General features: G+C 49.0%; 1 protein-coding gene across 4 annotated transcripts; it reads left to right on the forward strand.

The window, feature by feature from the left end:
* The first annotated feature begins 29 nt into the window (after positions 1-29).
* ADAMTS13 (ADAM metallopeptidase with thrombospondin type 1 motif 13) lies at positions 30-19,480 on the forward strand. Of its 4 annotated transcripts, none has more exons than XM_042052728.1 (29): positions 30-394; positions 731-797; positions 1,597-1,880; positions 2,024-2,165; positions 2,519-2,658; positions 3,316-3,399; positions 3,477-3,601; positions 3,898-4,044; positions 4,393-4,527; positions 5,050-5,200; positions 5,819-5,923; positions 6,363-6,514; positions 6,614-6,677; positions 7,204-7,330; positions 7,682-7,830; positions 9,158-9,278; positions 9,937-10,017; positions 10,268-10,449; positions 10,877-11,012; positions 12,601-12,730; positions 13,355-13,544; positions 13,783-13,900; positions 14,235-14,364; positions 15,210-15,414; positions 15,885-16,182; positions 16,661-16,807; positions 17,262-17,438; positions 17,766-17,950; positions 18,241-19,480. In XM_042052728.1, the coding sequence occupies exons 1-29, from the start codon at positions 323-325 to the stop codon at positions 18,397-18,399; spliced, it is 4,203 nt and encodes a 1,400-aa protein (XP_041908662.1). In that variant the 5' UTR covers positions 30-322; the 3' UTR covers positions 18,400-19,480. The 4 variants fall into 4 exon arrangements, with proteins under 4 accessions (XP_041908662.1, XP_041908664.1, XP_041908663.1 ...); XM_042052730.1 differs by having other exon boundaries at positions 13,786-13,900; positions 18,241-18,434; XM_042052729.1 differs by having other exon boundaries at positions 2,522-2,658; positions 18,241-18,434.
* Positions 19,481-19,556: the final 76 nt, after the last annotated feature.

Consider the following 19,556-nt stretch of genomic DNA (forward strand, 5'->3'; position numbering starts at 1 on the left):
ATGGCTCCGGAGTTCCGGGGCTGGGGGGTCGCGGGGTGACCCCCGCCACACACGGGTGTGTCCCCAGGGCCACATGGCCCCCATCCCCCCAGAGCCGCCCCTTGGCCGCCGGGGCTGGCGCACGCTGCGGAGAAGCCGCGGGCATTGCGCAAGGCGGCCGCGCTCCAGCTGCCGGTGCGGCCGCGGCCCCCCGCTCCGAGGCTGTTTTGTTTGCTCAAAGCCTGTTTGCTCAGAGGCTGTTTTTGCTCTTCCCTTCCGCTCCACGTGATGCCTTGGGCCCAAAACTCGCCCTGCTCGGCGCGGAGACCGCGGCTCCTCCAGCATGACCGTCAGCTTGGCGCTGCGGGCGCTCGTGATGCTCCCGCTGGGGCTGTGTTGGCCGCCGCTCCCAGAGGTGAGTGTGACCTCCAGAACAGTCCTTCCAGGAACGCTTCGGTGTTTCTAAGAAAAGTTAAAAAAAATAAAAAAATAAAAAAAAAAAGAAGAAGAGGAGACGACAGGATTCTAATCCAAACTGCGTCCGAGCTCACTAATCACGAAGATAAAGCTGTTTCCTCTGGGTGGCTGTTGTGCAGCCCGTGCTTAGCGCGGAGTAAAGCCACGAGAACTTGGCTCTGGGACTTGCTGAGCTGTTTGCTGGCGTTCCTTCCAGGTTAGGTCCAGAGAAGGGATAGTCTTGTATCCATTTGTTTTTCGTGAAAAAAATGTAACGCTCTTCTTCTTCTTGCAGAAATTCCTCAGCGCTTTGGATGTGGAAGATGTTCTCTCTTACTTTGGAACCAGCTCAGTGCCTGATGGTATGCAGGGCTCAAGTCCTTCTTCGGTTTAGAGCACATCTGTCAGTTGATTTCCAGTCCTGGGTGTTTGACAGTGCTGAGAACACTGATTAACAGCCCCTGGTCTGACAAGCATTTGGTGTTCTTGAGTCCCAGTGCAAGTGAGACAATCTGGGTTTCAGTGTGAGAGTGGCTGAAGAGCTGGGTCAGAGTGTAAAATCTGCTGAAGGAGATGTGTTCAATCTCTTTGCATATTTCTGCTGCAGTCCCCACTCTCTGCATTGGTGTTTTTCTATGATCTTCTGACAAAAGCTTTAGACTAAGGGTAACTTTAAATACTTGTTAATTTTTTTTTAAGATAAATGCACAAAGAGATTTGAATTCTAGGTCTGGATTGATGATAGTTCAGAATAAGGATATGTTTTGGAGTCTCAAATCCCTAAAGGAAGGGTATTGTCTCCTTTTGAATTCACCTAGTGCTCATCCCAGTGTCTTTTTCTGGATTGTAATTCCCACTCAGTAATAGGTAAAATCTGCAGGAATGAAACTGTCTCAGCCTTTTTTAGATGAACTGTTCTCCTTAGTGAGAGAGCAAAAGCAGCAATAAATGCAGTGCTGTGTGTTCCCAGTCAGATTATCCTCACTTTGGAATACCCAAAAGCACAGGAATTCTCTGACTGTTGACACCATGACCCCAAGAGGCCACGGTTGGCGTTTGTAGGGTATTTTTCCTGGGGAGATAGACCTTACACTGGGGTTTTGTGTATCATCATTTCTCATAACTTCTCCCCTTGTTCTGATCTTGTTTCATTTCTTTCAGTACCTGAGTTCGTTGTGGCTGAGCCAACTTGCCCTTGTAAAGAAGAACATTTTGGGCTGAGGCCCTGTCGGGTCCAGCATTGCTCCATCCAGGCCTGGGGCCAGCTCTATGCCTTCGAATTTCTAGAGGACCACGCCCTCCTTTCCTCCTCCTTTGTGAGCAGCCAGGTGGTGAACTCTTCCTTTATTTTACTGAAGAGATTCCCAGGGAACTGCTTTGCAGGTGGAAAGCCCCTGCAGCCTCCTGGGGCCACGTGCAGGGTCACCTTCTGTGATGGGCAGCTGGTGAGTATGAGCTGAAAGAGCCTTTGGAGGGTGGCAGCTTCATGCCCCAAACGTGTGAAGCATCCACTGAATGAATCTTTGCCATCTCCATGGATAGCAAATGTCTTTGGAAAAACTCAGAGGTGGAATTTAATCTCCTTTAGCAAGGACTCGTCACCGTGGGTGAGGAGAAGATTCACATCAGGCCAGTCAGGAGCAAAGATGTGGCTCTGCTGAGGGACCTTGGCTTCTCCAACCCTCACATCCTGTTCAAAAGTGCTGCAAGAGAGGCAAAGCCAGCGAGAGGTAACAGACATGGGGAGGGAGCCCTGCTGGAAGAGCTGTCTCCAGGGGGATTGCTTCCATGAGCTCAGAGGAAAAATTGGTGTTCACAAATACATGAGTAGACTCGAAAACATTTTTCACCTTGCTGAGGTGTGCCCAGTGTGTTTGATGTGGGTGGTTGTTATTTTGATAGCACAGGTGTGTTGTTAAAGCTGCTGACAGGTGGAAGACACCAACAGAAGTGGGAAACCCGAGCTGGCCCCTGGAGAAGGGGACTCACAGCTGTGTTATTGCAGCCTTTGGGGAAAGGGAGTGGATCTGTAGGATCTTTTATGGTGCTTTTGAACCTCCCCGTGCCCTTTTGTGCTGTTCAGCAGGGCGGGCTCCTCCTCGCCTGCAGAAGAGGGCTGAGGCAGCTGTCAAACATCTGGAGCTGATGGTGGTGGCAGGGCCAGATGTTTACTTGTACCACAAAGAGGACACAGAGCGATACGTCCTGGCCAACCTGAACATTGTGAGTGGCTCTGTGGTGCTGCCCCAGAGTGGGCTCCAGGCTGTGTCCCAGGCAGCACCTCTGGGAGGGCACTCTCAGGGTGGTTGGGGTCACCTGTCCCTGGGGCAGAGCTCATGTGCAGGGCATTGCTCTGTGCTTCCCTAGGCACAAAATTCCCCGAATTCCCTTGCACAAGGAGCTGCATGAGTAAAAGAAGATCTTAGAGGATTTAAAACCCATGTAGAAAATGTAGCTCTGAGTTTCATGACTAATGTTGCAACTCACATAAAGAGTTTTCTCACCCTGTTGCTTTCAGGGGGATTGAGCTAAATCCACTGAATCAATCTCATATTTTACATTTCAGTGTTTTATTTCTATTGCATAATTTTCATGTCTCCCTTTGCTATTATTAAGAACTTGGCTTGGCATTTTCAATGTGTGTACTGCAGAAAAAGTCTTTGGCTATGAAACTTTTCATGCAGATTCTTCTCTCTGCTTCAGAGTGTCTGACAAATCCAACCTCATCTCTCGACAGGTTTATTCACATTTGTATGTGTTAACATTTGCATATGTTAATGTTGTAGTTACCTTTGTAGTGAGTGCAGCCCAGTTCTTGGGGAACAGCGAGTGGGAATCCCCAAACCCCTTCTTTACTGACTCCTTTCTGTCTCTTCTCAGGGAGCAGAGCTGCTCAGAGATGCCTCACTGGGGGCTCATTTCAGGGTTCACCTCATGCAAATGCTGGTTTTGAGAGAGCCAGAGGTAAGGAGAGGGCTGTGTTTGAGTGTTGTCCAAGCTCAAGGCTGTTTGGAATGTGCCAACGTGTGCCTTCCCTCCAGGCAGAGCTGAACATCACAACCAACATCACCTCCTCCCTCATCAGCGTCTGTGAGTGGAGCAAGAGGGTGAACCCCCAGAACGACTCTGACCCCCAGCATGCTGACATTGTCCTCTACATCACCAGGTGCTGAGCTCCCTGCCCTGGGAGGGACTGGGAAATAGGATTAGGTCATTTCATTCAGTTCTGCTTGTCTGAGGACATCTGGATTTTTTAATGGGGAATCATCATAAATTTTGAGCAGTGGGCACTCGTGGGACCCTATTGCTGCCATCTTGCCCCAGGGAACTCCATGTGTCAAAAGAAAGGTAGCTGGATTCCAGACCAGGAAAGCTCGGATCAATTCAGCTGAATGCCTAAACCTGACTTTCCTTGCCGTGGGGGTTCTTTGCTCTTTCCTCTCTGTATCTCCCTTACTTTAGGTTTGACCTGGAGTTGCCTGATGGGAACAAGGAGCTTCGTGGAGTGACTCAGTTAGGGGGAGCGTGCTCCTCCTTCTGGAGCTGTGTGATTACCCAGGACACTGGCTTTGACCTTGGAGTCACCATAGCCCATGAGATTGGGCACAGGTCAGTAGGAAACTGCCAGAGCAGCTCAGGAGGTTTTACTCAGGTAAACACATCCTCCAGTTCAAGGAAAAAAGCAAAAGGACCCCTTGACATAAAAGGGAATTCCCCATAGATTATTCTAAACCTTTTGGTCATGGTCATGTATTTTGGAAAGAGTTCCTTGCATTTCTTGCGTTCCTGCAAGCTCTGTGACAATTAGAAGCTGCAAAGAGGAGAGAAGCCCTTTGTGACAACAGTAGAAGGAAGGGCTGCAGAGGGAGCTCAGTCCTTGCTTAGCGAAGAGAGGCTCTGAGGGAATGCAGCCTCTGGGTTTCTTCTCCTCAGGGCTCTGTGCTGCTTCTGTTACAGCCTTGGAATTGCCCACGATGGCGAGGGGAATCTGTGCAGCAGCAGTGGTTACATCATGGGCTCAGCAGGAAACCACAACAGCATCGACCTCACCTGGTCTCCGTGCAGTCGGGAGCAGTTCCTGGCCCTTGTCAGGTAAGGGAATGGTTGAGTTCTTCAGTTCCCTGTGCTGGGAGCTTAGGAGAGAAAACCTCAAAGAATAAAAAAAAAAAATACTGAAAAATGAGGAACAGTGAAAAGCTTGGGGGTTGTTTATCTCTTAGCACTTGTTGCTGAGGTTAAACCCAGTTTTTGCTTCGTGTAGCTGGAAGTGGCTTTGGTTGGTGCCTGACGTGCCTGGGCTGGGGTGGATTTCTCAGACACTGGCTCAGCCTGCACATTTTATTTACACCATCAGAGCATCCAGGCTCAGACAGGCACTGCAGGCTGTGTGCTGGCTGGGTGCAGGACAGGAATGGGATAGAACTCCAGCAGCAGGGAACTCTGAGCATCTCCAGGCAGCTGCTGCAACTAAATCCATCCCAGCCCACAGCGAGCATGTGTTGTCTGGGAAAGCAGCAGCCAACTCCCAGAGTGAAACTCAGCACAAGTTTGCAAACATGTCATTGTCCTCACTACCCACAGCTGGGAAAGTGATATTCCTCATGTTTCTATCAGTACAGGCCAAACAAGCTGCTTGAATGACCTGCCGGACATGGACGGCAGCATCCCGGGGTGGAAGCCTGGCTTGTACTACGGAGCAGATGAGCAATGTAAAATAGCCTTTGGGAGTGTGGCCACAGCTTGCACCTTTGCTGACAGCAATGTTGTAGGTAGAAAGTTTGTCTGTCTTGCTAAGGGCAGCAGGGAAACAGTCAGGAGCCAAAATTCGGGGAAAGGGGGCTGGCAGCATTTTTATTCTGACAGGATTGAAGGTGCTTTTCTGCCACAGATTTCTTGGCAAGGCTTTAAAAACGTTTCCCTTCTTTCCATCACTTCCTTCCTCCACATAAATCTCCTGTAAGGTTTGCACAGTTGGGTGCTGTTGTGCACAGCTGGCCTGGCAGTGCTGGGTGCACCCACCCAGGGTCCTGCCTTGGGGAGTTCTTGTTCACTGGATTCCTCCAGCTTCCCCGCCACAGCTCAAATCCCTTTGTCTGGGAAACACAGCGTGTTTAATAGCTGCCATCTGGACATGTTTTGTTAATGAGGAAACACTAAGGTGGGTGAAACTTTAATTGCTTCAGTTGATCATCTTCCAGCATTACAGCTGGTGATCACTACAGTGATGGTCTTTTGACTTGCCCACAGCTTTTGCCCAATAGCAGGAAAAATGAGGGAACTTGCACTGTTGGGTGTCTGTGAGAAAAGCTGGGACATGCACTCTTTAGACTTTTGGGGCTGCTGTGTTGTTGAGCCTGACTCCCTGATTTTCTTGTCACACCAGGACATCTGTAAAGTTCTCTCATGCCATGTACAACCGGCAGACAAATCCAGCTGTACTCGGCTTCTGGTTCCCCTCCTGGATGGAACTGAGTGTGGGATCAACAAGGTAAGGAGGCTCCCACCAGCAGTGGGTGTGGTGCTGTGGAGCTCAGACAGCGAAGCTTTGTCAGTGTCTGGAGGGTACCTGGCACTCGCTGCCCCTTGGCCAGGGAGCTAAAACCAGTCACAACCTGGTACCATTATGTCCTGATCGTGCTGTTTCCACCTTGTCTTTATCTCTGGAGTTGCTTCGCAGTTCTATAGCCTGATATCTGAGCTCTCCTTCAACTTGAAATGACCTGCCTGCTCTGTTTTTTAACCCCAACCTCATGTTAGACCCTAATTAGGCATGGGACTTTTCAACCTCCAGCGAGAAGCTGCCTCATTCACCTTGGGATTCTCTGTTACTGGGCTGCCAAAGATGGGGACTTGTGCCAACCAAAAGGTTGGCCCTGCTGGGTTCACTGCTGCCAGTTCTCTGTGTTCTTGTGTGTTCTTGGTCCTAGTGGTGCTCCAAGGGTCAGTGCAGCTCTCTGGAGGAGCTGAACCCCATGGCTGTGGTCCATGGGCACTGGTCTGCCTGGAGCCCCCTCTCCCCGTGCTCCCGCAGCTGCGGCGGGGGGGTCGTGGTGAGGCAGCGCTTCTGTAACAACCCCAGGTGAGAGTGGGGACCTGGCTGTCCTCAGGGTCTCGGGGCTGAGTCTTCCTCTTTGCTGGGGACAATCCTGCCTCTGTTGAGGAATTCTGTCATTTCCAGGCCTGCTTTTGGGGGGCAGGAGTGCCACGGTGCCAGCGTGCAAGCAGAGATGTGCAATACACAGGTAATGGAGCTCGACATCATCTGAACTTCTCTTTGAACCTTTTGAGGGCTGTGTGTTTTGTGACTGTCGTTCCCACAGCTGGCTGTTCTGGGAAAGAGGACTAAAGATCTGGTGTACAGCCTCCATCTGTCTGACAGCACGAGAGGTATTTGTGCCACTGAAGGCAGCAGGATTATTGGATAGCATTGTTCACATGTAATGAAGCATTTTCTCTATGCCCCCATAGCAGGACAGATGCTGAGAAAACAGTGACTCACAATGATGGTTTTCTTCAGAGGGACTTTCTTGTATGGTTCCTGTTTTCCTTATCTATTTATTTTGTATAAATAGCAAAGATATCAGCTTCCAAGCACAATTTTCTGCATATCCTGCAGCCTCCCTTTAAAGTGGTTTTCTTTCTTGGCATTGTGTGGGTGTTTTACTTAGCAGCCACTGCGTTTTGCCTTTAGCTAGAGGGTTAAATGCTGCTTGGGACCCTGTGCTCAGTCACTTCCTTTCCTTACACAACAATCTCTCTGGGATCCAGGCCTGTCTGATGACCCAGCAGGACTTCATGGCTGAACAGTGTGCAGCAACAAATTTAAAGCCACTGTACCTTGATGTAGAAACACCCTCCTTTTATACCTGGACGTCTGCTCTTGGCTTTGCCAAAGGTAAGGAGTGTCTGAAACCTCAGTTTGTGCGGGGAGTGCTCATGCACCTGTCTGTACTTTGGAGTTGAAAGGCTGTTCCACTGTTTTAGTTTTCACATGAAACCTGGGTACTCTCTGACAGATCATAGAATCCCAGATTGGTTTGGGTTGGAAGGGACCTTAAAACTCATCTCATCCCACCATGGCAGGGACACCTTCCACTATCCCAGGTTGCTCCAAGCCCTGTCCAACCTGGCCTTGGACACTGCCAGGGATGGGAGTCCACAACTTCTCTGGGCTTTTTCCCATTGCTGATGAGCAGCCACGTGCCTGCCTGAAAGAGTAACTCCTTCCTTGTGCCTGCTGCTCCAGGGGACCTGCTCTGCAAGCACATGTGCAGGGCCGTGGGGAAGGAGTTCATGGTGAGCCGCGGGGACAATTTCCTGGATGGAACCAGGTGTGAGCAGGATGACACGGAGCACCACGGGGATCTCCATCTGTGTGTGATGGGGAGATGCAGAGTAAGTGACTGGGGAGTCCAGGTGAACCCCTGACAGGTGATCTGCACCAAAGGAGTCAGGGGAAATCGTGCTAGGAAAAAACACAGTGCCCCAAACAACAGAGCAAGCTCTTCTCAGAAGAGAGTTTTGTTCTTGGTGTGTTGGATGGAGTCCAAAAATCTACTGATCTGTCTGTGCATCCAATGCCCTCTAGATAAGACATTCTGCTAATTATGCAGTAAACACACAGGGCTATTCACCCCTAAGCCAAGAAGCAAATTGGTTTATGTGTTGGTGGAGGAGACGTCATGAGCTGCTCAGTTTGCCTGCTGTAATTAGCCCCACAAAATGTCTTGGAGGCAAGTTCCATGACTTGAATTACTGGGCCAGTGGCAAGATAAGGAGCAAAACCTGGGGATCACAAGTCGACAGATTGATTTTTGGAATATCACTGATCAAAACTGGAGTTTTTTTCCTGGGTTGGACCTGAGGAAGGCATTCTTTCCCGATGACCTTGGATACAACTCCCCCGCGCCGTCTGCATTTTAGGAACTGCTCGGAGCTGACCCGGCTGGATGTTTTCTGTTGTTTCTTTACATTCCCAGAATACTCTTTGTAAATTTTATGTTTTTCTCATTATCCTCGTGCTCACTGTGTTTTGTGAAGTGTTTCCCCCCATGAACAGCAGAGGGTGTAGGCACAACCTGTTCTGATTTTGGCTGTTTTATTGGCAGCAGTGATAAATATGCATGTTATGGCAGCTTCCAAAGCCTGGGATCAGTGCCTCCAGCATAAATTCAGCAGTTGCATATGTTTTGCTGTTAAGCCTGCTGAGATCCTCCTGTAGCTTTGTGTAAATTAGTCTTGTTCGTGGGAATGGGGATAGAATCTCTCTTCTGAGTTCCATGGGACTGAAGGATGTGAGCTAGGTTTGGCTTTGGGAGTTTGGGGAGCTAAAGATTCCTTCAGAACCTGCCATTCATGTTTACTGTCCCCCTGGGCTTTTGTTTTTTTCCTCCCTCCCTCCCTCCCTCCAGAAAGAGTTCATAGAAGAGAGCACAGAGCTTTGGGTTTGGGTCACAGGAGAGATCTTTTTGGGCTGCTTCTTATGGGAAAGAAAATGTCACAGTTACTGAGAGCTGTGCTCTCAGCTAAGACCTCCCAGTCCCTGGCTTTGCACGCTGCTGCCCAGTGGTAGGTCTAGGTACAAACTGCATCTTTTTCTTCAATGTCTTCCTAAACCCAAATTGCAAAGGGAAAGGGCAGTTTCAGGAATTCAGGCAATGTTGCTTTTGCTCACTTGTTTTCTCAGAGCAGGCCAGGCTGACAGACTCTCCCCTCTGCTCAGGCATTCGGGTGTGACGGCCAGATGGGCTCCAGGAAGGTCATGGATCCCTGCAAGGTCTGTGGGGGTGATAACTCCACTTGCACCCAAGTGAGTGGATCCTACACAGAAGGAAAAGCTCAAGGTGTGTAGCCCTCCCCCTCAGGCTCTGCATTGTGCTGCTGTTTGTGTGCAGAGTCAGTGTTCACAATCTTCTGTATGTGACTTCTCCCTTCTGCTTCTGCTTGATTTTATTTTATGGAGGATATGGAGATGGATTTTGGGTGGTCCAATGGAGTGAGGTAGCTCTCGCGTAGGCAGAGTGCTTTTTTGGTCAGAATTCTCTGGATGTGGATCAGAAATGTAACTGTTTGGGAAGCCCAGCAAATTGTTGGGAGCTGGGGGTGATATCAGATCACAGAATCATAAATATCCTGAGCTGGAAGGGATCCACAAGGATCATTGGGTCCAACTCCTGGCCCTGCACAGGACAGCCCAACAATCCCACCACATCCCTGAGGGTGTTGTTTGTGCTTCCTGAGATGTTCAATGTCCATTTGGGAACTGGTCTGGCTCTTGCAGTCTCACCTTGAGATATTAGCAGAAAACCTAAAAAGAACCACAGAAAGGTGAGAACAGGACACAGAATCCAGCTCAGTTGTGTTTGCTGTGTCACCATCACCGTGTTCAAGCTGAGGAGCAGGGTCAGTGTGAATTCAGGAGTTGAGCTGCAATCTCTAGCCTTCCCAACAGAGGTTCAGTGCTGGAAGGTGACCACATCTTCCTCCTTTCCACCCTTCCAGAGTACGTGACATTTCTGTCCCTGCCCTACAACACCACCTCGGTCCATGTTGCCAACAGGAGACCTCTCTTCACACACCTGGGTGAGTGGAATGAAAAGGAGAGGAGGGGATGCAGGCAGGGCTGAAAGGAGCTTGTGCCAACAAAGAAATGGAATTCTTGGTGCTGCATTTTGCTCGTGGGATGCTCTCCAGTGGGAAGCTGCAGAAGACACGCTCCTTGGGATGCCCAACTTGGGCCAAACTGGTTCCTACCAAGTGGGCAGCCAGTAGCTGCCAGCACCAGGGGATCCTGGTGACCACACCTTGTCTCTTAACATCACTGCTCCTCCAGCTGTGAAGGTTAAAGGCGAGTACGTGGTGGCTGGAAAAGGAAAAATCTCACAGAATGTCACCTACCCGTCAGTTCTGGAGGACAACCAGATCAAATACCAAGTGTTTCTCACCAAGGACAACCTGCCAAGCCTGGAGGAGATCCATGTGGATGGGCCAACGCAGGAAGAAATTGAAATACAGGTACATTAAAGCAGCAGAGCTGGAAGGGGGCCAGGCAGAAGTGGGCAGGTTTGGGTGGCTTTGCTGCAGAACCCAGGTATGGTGGATTCAGGTGACTTTGTGTCCAAGGCTGGGGGAGATGGTGTTCACTGGAGAGCAATAGTATTGCTTTTCTGGGGAATGGCTGGGGCTTCCTGCAGGCTTCCTGCAGGTCTGGGGGTGATTGTGTGGGGGAAACCCACACCAAGTTAAACCTTCTGCTTGGTTTAATCATTTTCAGTGCCCAGAATTCACAGGGTGAGTGCTCTGACTGCATCTGCCCGGGGCTGAGGCATTGCAGTGAGGCTCAGGGTTGGATGGAAAGAAGGGGGATTGGCTGCTCCTTCCTCCATCCTAAGGAATAAATCCAAGTTTTCTTGTGCATTGACCACAGTTTTTCCTTGTCCAGGTCTACAGGAGGTACACAAAAGAATATGGCAATGTCACCAACCCAGACATCACCTTCAGCTACTTTGTCCCCAGGGAGAACCTGACCTATGTGTGGATTCCTCAGCAGGGCCCATGTTCAGTGACCTGTGGGGAAGGTGAGGCAGCAGGACTCAGTCTTCCCTTTTTATGGAGACTTCTGGTTTGGTCTGAACTGAATTTAAAAGCAGAGTGCTGGAAATGATTGCTGCAGTTGCCGGTGTTAAACTGAACCAGAGAAAAACGTGGTGGAGCTTTTGAATGAAATGAACAAATCAGCAAATGGGCTGAATCCTCAGAATGATACTGAAAATGTTTGATCATGGAGAGGATTTTTAGACAGGTTTTAACTGAACTCTTGGTTTTAAGACTAAATAATTTTCTCAGATTTTTCAAAGTTCTTGAAGACTGTAATCTGAAGTTGGCTAAACATCAGAAGTCTGAGACCAAAGGGGTATCTGGTATCTAACTAAAGCCTCAGAGCTAATTATGAAACTTCCTTCTTAGAATTCTATTCCTGTGCCATGGCTAATCCTTTCTGTCTCCCTAAAGGAATCATAATGCAGATTGTAACAGTTCACTCTGATAGATGGCCTGACATCTCGTTTACCACATAATTCAGATGACACTGTCAGGCCTCTCAAGACTTCTGTGACGAGGATTTAGAAAATGCATTAATGAATATTTATGGAAGTCAATCTATACAACTAGTTATGCCTGGAGAGCTTTTCTCCAGCAAATCCCCCAGGTGAACTGAAGTAAAGAGCTCAGAATGCTCCAGAGCCTCCAGCTAATGCAATCACAAACAGAAAAAAAAAAAAAAAAAAAAAAAAAGAGAAAGTCAGGACTTAAAATAACAGAAAGTTGAGAATCTGGGCTGGAATTGCACCTTGAGAGCTGTAAGTGGTGCACAGGCCCTCCTTAGCAATGGTCATTATTTGAAAACAAGGAGGGTGGAGCAAAGAGAAGGTTGCTGATTGATTCTGGACATTTGGTGCTCAGGGCTCTCATGCTGCCTGAGATTCAGGAATGCCTGGCTCTCCTGTAGCCCAGTCCTTGAAAGGAGACTCCTTTTAGCTTTGCTTGTAATTTCTTTGAGTCTGACTTTTCATCTGCTTTGCTTTTTAGGTTCGTTATCGTTACAAATCTTCTTTAGAGCTGTAGCTTATGAATATTTCATTCCTTGCCTGCTGCAGGCACTGGAAGTCTCCAGTTTCTCTGCCAGCACCTCTAGCCTGGTTTTGGCTGTTGATGATGCCTTTGAGGAGGTTGGTGCTGTCTGAGCACAAAGGCTGTGTGATGATATTACCTGGTCACTTCTACACTATGGCATTTAAAACCAGCTCCTCCTAGAGCTTATTTGCTGTCCCTCATCAGTCAGATCATTAGAAATAATTTGTTCCAAATTATGATTGATATCCTTGTTCTTTCAAACAGCCAGTTTAGGGCAGCCCTTCCATTTTGGGGATTATCAATCAAACTTCTCCTCTGCTGGGGTGCTCACCTTGGAAAATCACTTTAAAACTCTTGAGGGAGGTTATGTCACAAAGAAGGGGTTTGTGTGTTTACAGAAGTCTGTATTCCCACACACCCCATTTTCTTACACAGGTGATTGAGTGAAGCAAAATCTCTGCATCTTCCTACCATAGCAGAGGGGAGCTGTTCACTCTGGTTATAACTTCATTTCCTTTTCCTTTTGTATCCCAGGGGTGCTCCCAGTGGTTCATGTGTGCTTTGATCAGACCAGGAATGAAGTAGCAGAGGATCAGTGGTGTCTGGAGCTGCCCCAGCCCCTCCCAGAGCACAAGCCCTGTGCCATGGAGCCGTGCCTGTACAGGTTGGTGTTCTTGGGAGCTCAGCTGAATTCCTGCTTTTCTCTGCCACTTAACCCAGGCTCTGCACTGGTGTTGTGCAAGGTGGAAAAAAGAGAGAAGTATGAAGTGGTTTCCTCATAATTACAATGGGGTAGCAGATCCCAAGCCATGTTCTGTCTTTCCTGGTCCCATGAGGTAATTGAGATGTCAGCTGAAGGATTGGGAAATAGTCCTTCCAATGTTTTACAGTAATCTGCTAAATGGAGATACTCTGAGGGCATGGCCAGAAGGAGATGGCTCTCACATCCTCTCCAAGATGGTGCCAACAAAGAGGGTTGACCCTTGTGTTGTTTATTCTGGAAGGAGGACCAAGGGCCAAGCCTGCCCAGACACTGCCCTCACAGACATTTTAGTGTTCAATCAAAAGTGATCACACTGTGAACTATAGCTCCTTAGCTTAGGTGCTTTTAGTCCTTGAAAGCTGTCAGTGAAAGGACTTAAACTGTCCTCTCAGTCACATCCAGACAAAGCTCTTGAAACAGAGAAGCTGAATCCTCTGCATGACCCATTTCTGTAACCAGTGTCCCGAGTAATGAACCTCCCTGATCCAGGTGGGAAACAGAGCGATGCCATTGCCTCCCATTTAGGTGGAAGATGTCTCAGAGAGATGAATGCTCTGCTGTCTGTGGGACTGGAGTTGCCCAGCAGAACCTGACCTGTGTGCAGTTCCATGATGGCCTGGAGACTGTGGTGGATGACAGCTTGTGCCCAGCAGAAGAAAAACCCCTCTCCCTTGTGCCATGTGTGGTCAATGTGTGCCCTTTGGGCTGGGACAAAGTGAGTTTGCTGGCTTGGCTTTTCAGGAACCTCACTGTGAGCTTTGCGCTTTTATCCACCAGTTAAGAACCACCAGCTTACTCCTGGAGCCTGGAGGGTGGTTTGCACCACTGCTCTGCCCAGTTAAAGCTTCATCCTGTCACTTTAGGCAGCTCCATCCCTCTTTAATTAAGCTGCTGGATGCCTCAGTTCATCATGGTGGTTTGTTTAGGGCAGCTGTTTTTTGCTCTGTTCTGAGGAGGAAGATGCACACTTACTTCAGCCTCTGGAGTCACCTGGGCACATCCAGCTGGAAAATCGGACTGTGTATGTCTGGAGCCCTGTAGCTGGGGAGTGTTCTGTCTCCTGTGGTAGAGGTGAGGCCTTTCTGTGCTGCAGGGAAATGTTGCTTGGCTCTAGGTGTGATTTCAGTGCCTGGGAGCCTCGGGGACCTGATCTTTCCCCCTCTACAGTTCCAAGTGTAGCTGTGTTCACAATTATTTTGGAAGGGGCAAGGAGGCCTGGCTCAGACAGAACAATTTAGAGGGTGGTCTGGCTGCTGCTGTGCTTCAGAGCTGGGGTGATGAGTGCAGTAAGAGTGCCATGGCTTGGGCAGAGTTTGCTTGGTTTATACACACAGATGTGACACTTCTGACTTACTTTCAACCCTTGCACATCCAAACCACGCAGTCAGATTGCTTCCCTTCCTAGGTAAGGCTCAGCTGCACTATGTTTGTGTGGCTTTTGACACCAAAGAAGAAACCCAGGAGGAAAACTGTCAGCCAGTGCCAAAGCCAGAGAGCAGGGTGGAAGTCTGTGATCTCAACCCCTGCCCACCAAGGTAAAGCAGTTACCAGGAGACAATGAGCCAGTGAGGGGTCTTCCTTCCTCTCTCTGTCTCCAGGGACATGGTAAAGGAAGGGTCAAGCTGCTCTCCCCTTCTTTGGAAGCAAAGCCAGCTGCAAAAACTGTAGCACTGCTCCATATCAGCAAACTCAGAGTTTTTCCTGGGCTGGTACATCTCAGACAGAAATTAAGTGTAGTCCTCAGAGTCTGACTCCAGAGAAAAACTGAAAACCTCTCGATCCCTTATTACTCTGGGAAGCAGGAACAAATCCATAGCTGCAAAAGGTGGTGACACATTTGCCAGCTGTACAGTTTCCACAGAGCATCAAGGAAAGTAGCAAGAATTAAATACTCTCAGAATCTGGAATAGCTGCTCTGAAAACTGAAGGAAATGGATTGCACTTTCCTTAGGATTTGTGGTGAGCTTGCCCTGCCCTATTTGCTGTGGGACTGGAAAGCTACTGGAACTTTTTTTACAGGATGCCACTCCCAGGGCCTCTGGGTCTGATCCTGATCTGAGGGTTCAGTGGTGTGTGTGTTTTGGAGGGAGATAAGATTCTTTCTGCAGTTAAGCCTGTGTGCGTCACCCTGGGGAGGGCGGTGATGGACACAGAGGAAGATTCGGTGTGGATTTGAAATCTGTGGGCTCCTGGCAAAACAGGAATGCCCTCTATATCCAACTCCAAACCTGCTCCAGGCTGCATTCCAAGTACCACAGAGAGTGTGAGGCAGAGAGTGAAGAAGGATTGAAGAGTGAGGGAGCTGCATTGCATTTTCTGCAGTGAGAGACAGGGTGGGGATTCATCACTAACTCACTTTTTCTCCTCCCTGCCCTGCCAGGTGGAAGGTAACCCCAGCTGGGCCCTGCTCCTCCAGCTGTGGGCTGGGCTTAGCAGTGCAGCTGGTCACCTGTGTGCAGATCCTCCACGGCCAGGAGGTCTTGCAGGAGGAACATTTGTGTCCTGTGGCAGAGAAGCCCCTCACCAGTGTCCCCTGTGTCATCCGAACGTGCTCTTACGAGTGGAGCTTCAGCGAGTGGTCAGAGGTACCTGCTCCCCTTCAGTTTTCCAGCTCTTCCCTTCCCTGGAGGCTACAGGGGAGAAGTACAACTTCTGCCTTGTCTGTTGGATTCCCACAGAAATGCTAAACTGTTTCCAAGGATGTTTTCCATCCTTTCCACTGCCCTGTGTTTAGCAGCCGTAGGTTTGCTTCCCACCTTCCTCAGCTAAAGTTTTGGCTGCAGCCTAGAAATGGTTTTGGCATGTTTTCTCCTGGAATGCAGATATTTTGGGACTTTTTTAGGAAGTGGTTCTGCAATTTAAATATATAGTTTGGAAGATCCCCTGGAAGGTGGGGCATCTTAGAGCTGATGGAACAAGAGCACTGACAGGGCAAGTGGCAGAAGAACATCAGTGAATCCCTCCAGATCGTGCCTGAGCCTATCAATGCATTTATTTCCAAATACCAGCTGGAATGCAGGGATAAAAGCAGTTCTGTGGGTTTGTTCCTCTGCAGTGTTCAACATCCTGTGGGAATGGCATTCAGACCAGGCAGGATTTCTGCCTCAGCTCTCTGACCCACAAGCCCGTGAACCCCCTTTTCTGCCGGCGCTTCCCCAAGGCCATCGTGGTGCGTGGCTGCTCCGCAGGGCCCTGTCCTGAGCAGGAGGGACCCGTGTCCCCTGGGGCAGAGCTGCAGCCAGTGCCACCAGCCACACACCTGACAGGAGCTGCAGCTGGCACAGACCACAGACACAAGGACCTGGATGTCCCTCTGTCTGCTGGGCCCCGGGAGCCGACAAAGCCTGGTGGAGGTGAGGAGGACACGGCCAAAAGGTGCTTCCTATGTGCAGCTGGGCTGTGGTGATCCTGCTGCCAGCCAGGGACAGCAGCATGGGAGGGAATACATGTGGCTGGGAGGGAAACCCTGCAGTTCCAGCATGTCCATGGTACCTGAGCTAGGAGCAATGCCTTACTTCCCTGTGCTTCCCAAACCTCTTCTGACTTGGGAGCCTGTGGGACAGCAGCTCAAGGCTTCAGGGAGTGTTTAGACAACACTCTCAGGCACATGGTGTTATTCCTGGGGTAGTCCTGTGCAGGGCCAGGAGTTGGACTCCATGATCCTTGTGGGTCTCTTCCAACCCAGGATGTTCTGTGGTTCTGGGATTCTGGGATTCTATGACTCTTCCAGTGCTTTACCCAGAAGATGTGACTTTGTTCATTGTGCCACGGAGGGAATTGCCTTCCTGTAGTTCCTTCTGGGTGTGTTTCTCACCTGTCTCTGCTGTCCAGGTGTGTGTGGAAACCTCTTTCTCAATGCCAGTGGGATCATCAACATGACAGGCATGGAGAGCAGGGACTGCACGGTGGCCATCGGGCGTCCCCTGAGGGAGGAGATCTCAGTGACCATCCTGGAGAGCTCCCTCAACTGCACTGCAGGTACTGCCTGGAGCTCTGGGATCCAGCCTGGCCCTCTGGCAAGTCTGCACCTCTTCTGGTGCCCTGAAAAATTCTGGTTGCCTCAGAGCCTGTGTAATCTCTGAAACCATTTCACTGATTTTTTATGTTCCACCAAGTTGTTGCCAGATGGAACAAAATGAAGATGCTGCTTGTCCTCCCCTCACACAGTGGCTTCTTACCTGTTCTGTTGATAGATATGAGATGAAAGGAACTTATGGGGTTAAAGAAGCTGCTTGTTTTGGCCTGTTATAAAACCAATGTACCCTCTAGCTGGAATCAGCACAGTTAGATTAGTTAACTGGCCTGTTCTCATGACAGATTTTGATAAGATAGAAACAAGATGCAGAAATTACTTGATTCCAGACCTGTATAAGAGAGACTGGCTTTTACTTCAAATAAAAGTGTTTCTAGGCCCTGTGCTCATCCGTTCCAGGTGAGGTCCTGCTGTTTTCTGGGCGAATGATGTGGCGGACAGGCTGCAGGAAGCTCCCTCTGTCACTGATAAATTCCAGAACCAACACACTGATTGTGAAACAGCGTGTTGTGCTGCCAGGAAACGGGGTCATTCTGCAGTACAACAGCAGAACTGCAGCCAAAAAGTATTACCAAGGTACTGTACTGAGAGCTTTGCTCTTGCTGTAGATTAAGGCCCACAGAGTTCCATGAATGGTGGTTGCCTATGGAAATCTATGGAAACCTTGCTTCATTTTTAGCAACTCACAAACCCCTTCTTGAGGAGTGTTGGAATTGGTATTAATTGTGGGCTACCCCTTTGTTTTAAAGGCAAACCCCAGACAGGTGTTTGCTGATGCTTGGAGGTTCCCAGATAAAAATCCCTAGAGAAACTCTTCTGCCTGTGTTTAATTTAAATGATTTCCTTCTTGGAGATGCTGGATACTTCTCTAAACCATCTTCTCTTCTCCCTTTGCTCTGTCAGACTGTGACCAGCAGCTGTTTGGCCCCCAGGGTGAAGTAGTGAATCCTGTGCAGTTGCCTGATCAGAGGCAAGAGGTCGTGTGTCGGACCTTCATCACGGTGGCTCCGCGGCAGCGCATCTCCATCCGTGCCCTGAACACTGACCTGGGCCCTGAAGGCAACCAGACACACTTCAACTATATCCTGGTGAGGAGGCAGGAACCTCACTGGAATGATTTGGATGGGAACAAACCCATCCCCTTTAGAGATTTCCACCCAGATGCACAGTTCAGTCACAAATCAGGGACTCTGATCTCTGTTGTGTAAATGTAGATGGGAATGAGAATTTCTGATACCTACTGTATTTCTTCTAACCTTTGTAGCACAGCTTTTCCCTGAGTGATCAATCTGCAAGTCTCCAGTATTTTTTTTTTTTTTTGGTATTTATTTCATCTGTAGCCTGCTGAGATAAAATGGTTTGGTTTTTCCCCTTGCAGGTCCGAGATGTCAGCACCATGAAGACAGTGGTGTTCCATGGGAAGCAGCAATTCCTGTGGGAGTCAACAGGAAGCCAAGCTGAAATTGAATTCCATGAAAACGTTAAGGATCATAGAACCCATTTCTGGGCTGAATATCACGCTATTGAGCCCAAATAAAAGGGGCCAGAGCTACTGCACTGCCCAGTTAGTCACTGCTGCCTGCTCACTGCACACATTTAATCTTCTTGCAACTTCTTCCTCATCTGTTGAGTAGGAACAATATCTGCTGACTCCTTTGGGATCTCTGCATTGATAAAGATCATACAAAAGATGTGTAACCCCCAAATATTTAGCAAATCTTTCTCATACGGAGTTTCTGTCTGATTTGGTTGGCATTAATGCAGTTGACATGTCTGCAGGGGGTGACTTGGGCACTGGAGTGTCAGGGTGGGTCCTGCCTCTGTAATGTGGTGGGACCTTTTAGGAGAGTCATTTAATTTCTTGGTGGCCCAGTATAAACCTCTGTACACCACCAGTTACGTTTTAGCCCTTAAATTCACTCTCTTGCAGTGTAAATTCCCCTCAAAATTGAGGCACAGTGAAACTGTGGAATGGAATGAAGAAGGCAAAGATGAGCTGCCAGCACAAGGAGATGTGTGGGGAGGGCAGTGCCACCCTAGGACAGGTCACTCAAAGCTTGAATGTGTTCAGGAGTTGGCTGAGCTGAGGCACTGCTGGCCTGGGCAAGCCCTGGTGACAGCTGGCTTTATATGGGAGGACTAAATGACATCCTGAAGTGCCTCCCCAGCCACCCTTTCTGTGGTTGTACTATTGCCTATCTGACAGTGATACCAGTACTTCTTTTCTATGAGAAAATAAAAGAATTCTGTCTCTTAATGCCAGGTTTGATGCCAGGTCTGACTTACTCAGATAAGAACAGTAGCTGTGCTATTAATCTGTATCTTCACTTGACAGAACTGTGGTTGGGGCTGCATGGACAAGCTCTGGCAGAAAAAGGGATTTTAGAGCAGTGGCAAATATTCACATGAGCTTCATTTAAATGTATTTTTTAGTTGGGGTTTTTTTTTTAATATCTTGGACATTGGACTGTGCTTTGGTCCAAATCTGTCATCCTCCTCAAAATCACAATATACTGCTTAAGGGGTCTTTTCTGCACCTGGAGCCTGGCTGAACACATCTGCACTTGCTCTTCATGCTGGATGCAATAAATGGTTCTGCCTGGGCAGTTTTAACCCTGCTCCTGCTTTCTCTCAGTTGGATTCTCTGACATCCTTCTACAACCACAAATATTCTTCTTAATTAACAGTTGGTGT

The sequence above is a fragment of the Corvus kubaryi genome, unplaced genomic scaffold (genome assembly GCF_017639235.1).
Source record: "Corvus kubaryi isolate FWS band 111438036 unplaced genomic scaffold, C.kubaryi_AGA036_p1.0 78, whole genome shotgun sequence".
NCBI classification, from domain to species: Eukaryota; Metazoa; Chordata; class Aves; order Passeriformes; family Corvidae; genus Corvus; species Corvus kubaryi.

Coding starts and splice junctions, on each gene's coding strand:
- ADAMTS13 (XM_042052728.1), top strand. CDS start 323: ATGACCGTCAGCTTGGCGCTGCGGGCGCTCGTGATGCTCCCGCTGGGG. Junction 2,659..3,315: donor TCCTGGCCAACCTGAACATT/GTGAGTGGCTCT, acceptor GTCTCTTCTCAG/GGAGCAGAGCTGCTCAGAGA. Junction 5,924..6,362: donor CTGAGTGTGGGATCAACAAG/GTAAGGAGGCTC, acceptor TCTTGGTCCTAG/TGGTGCTCCAAGGGTCAGTG.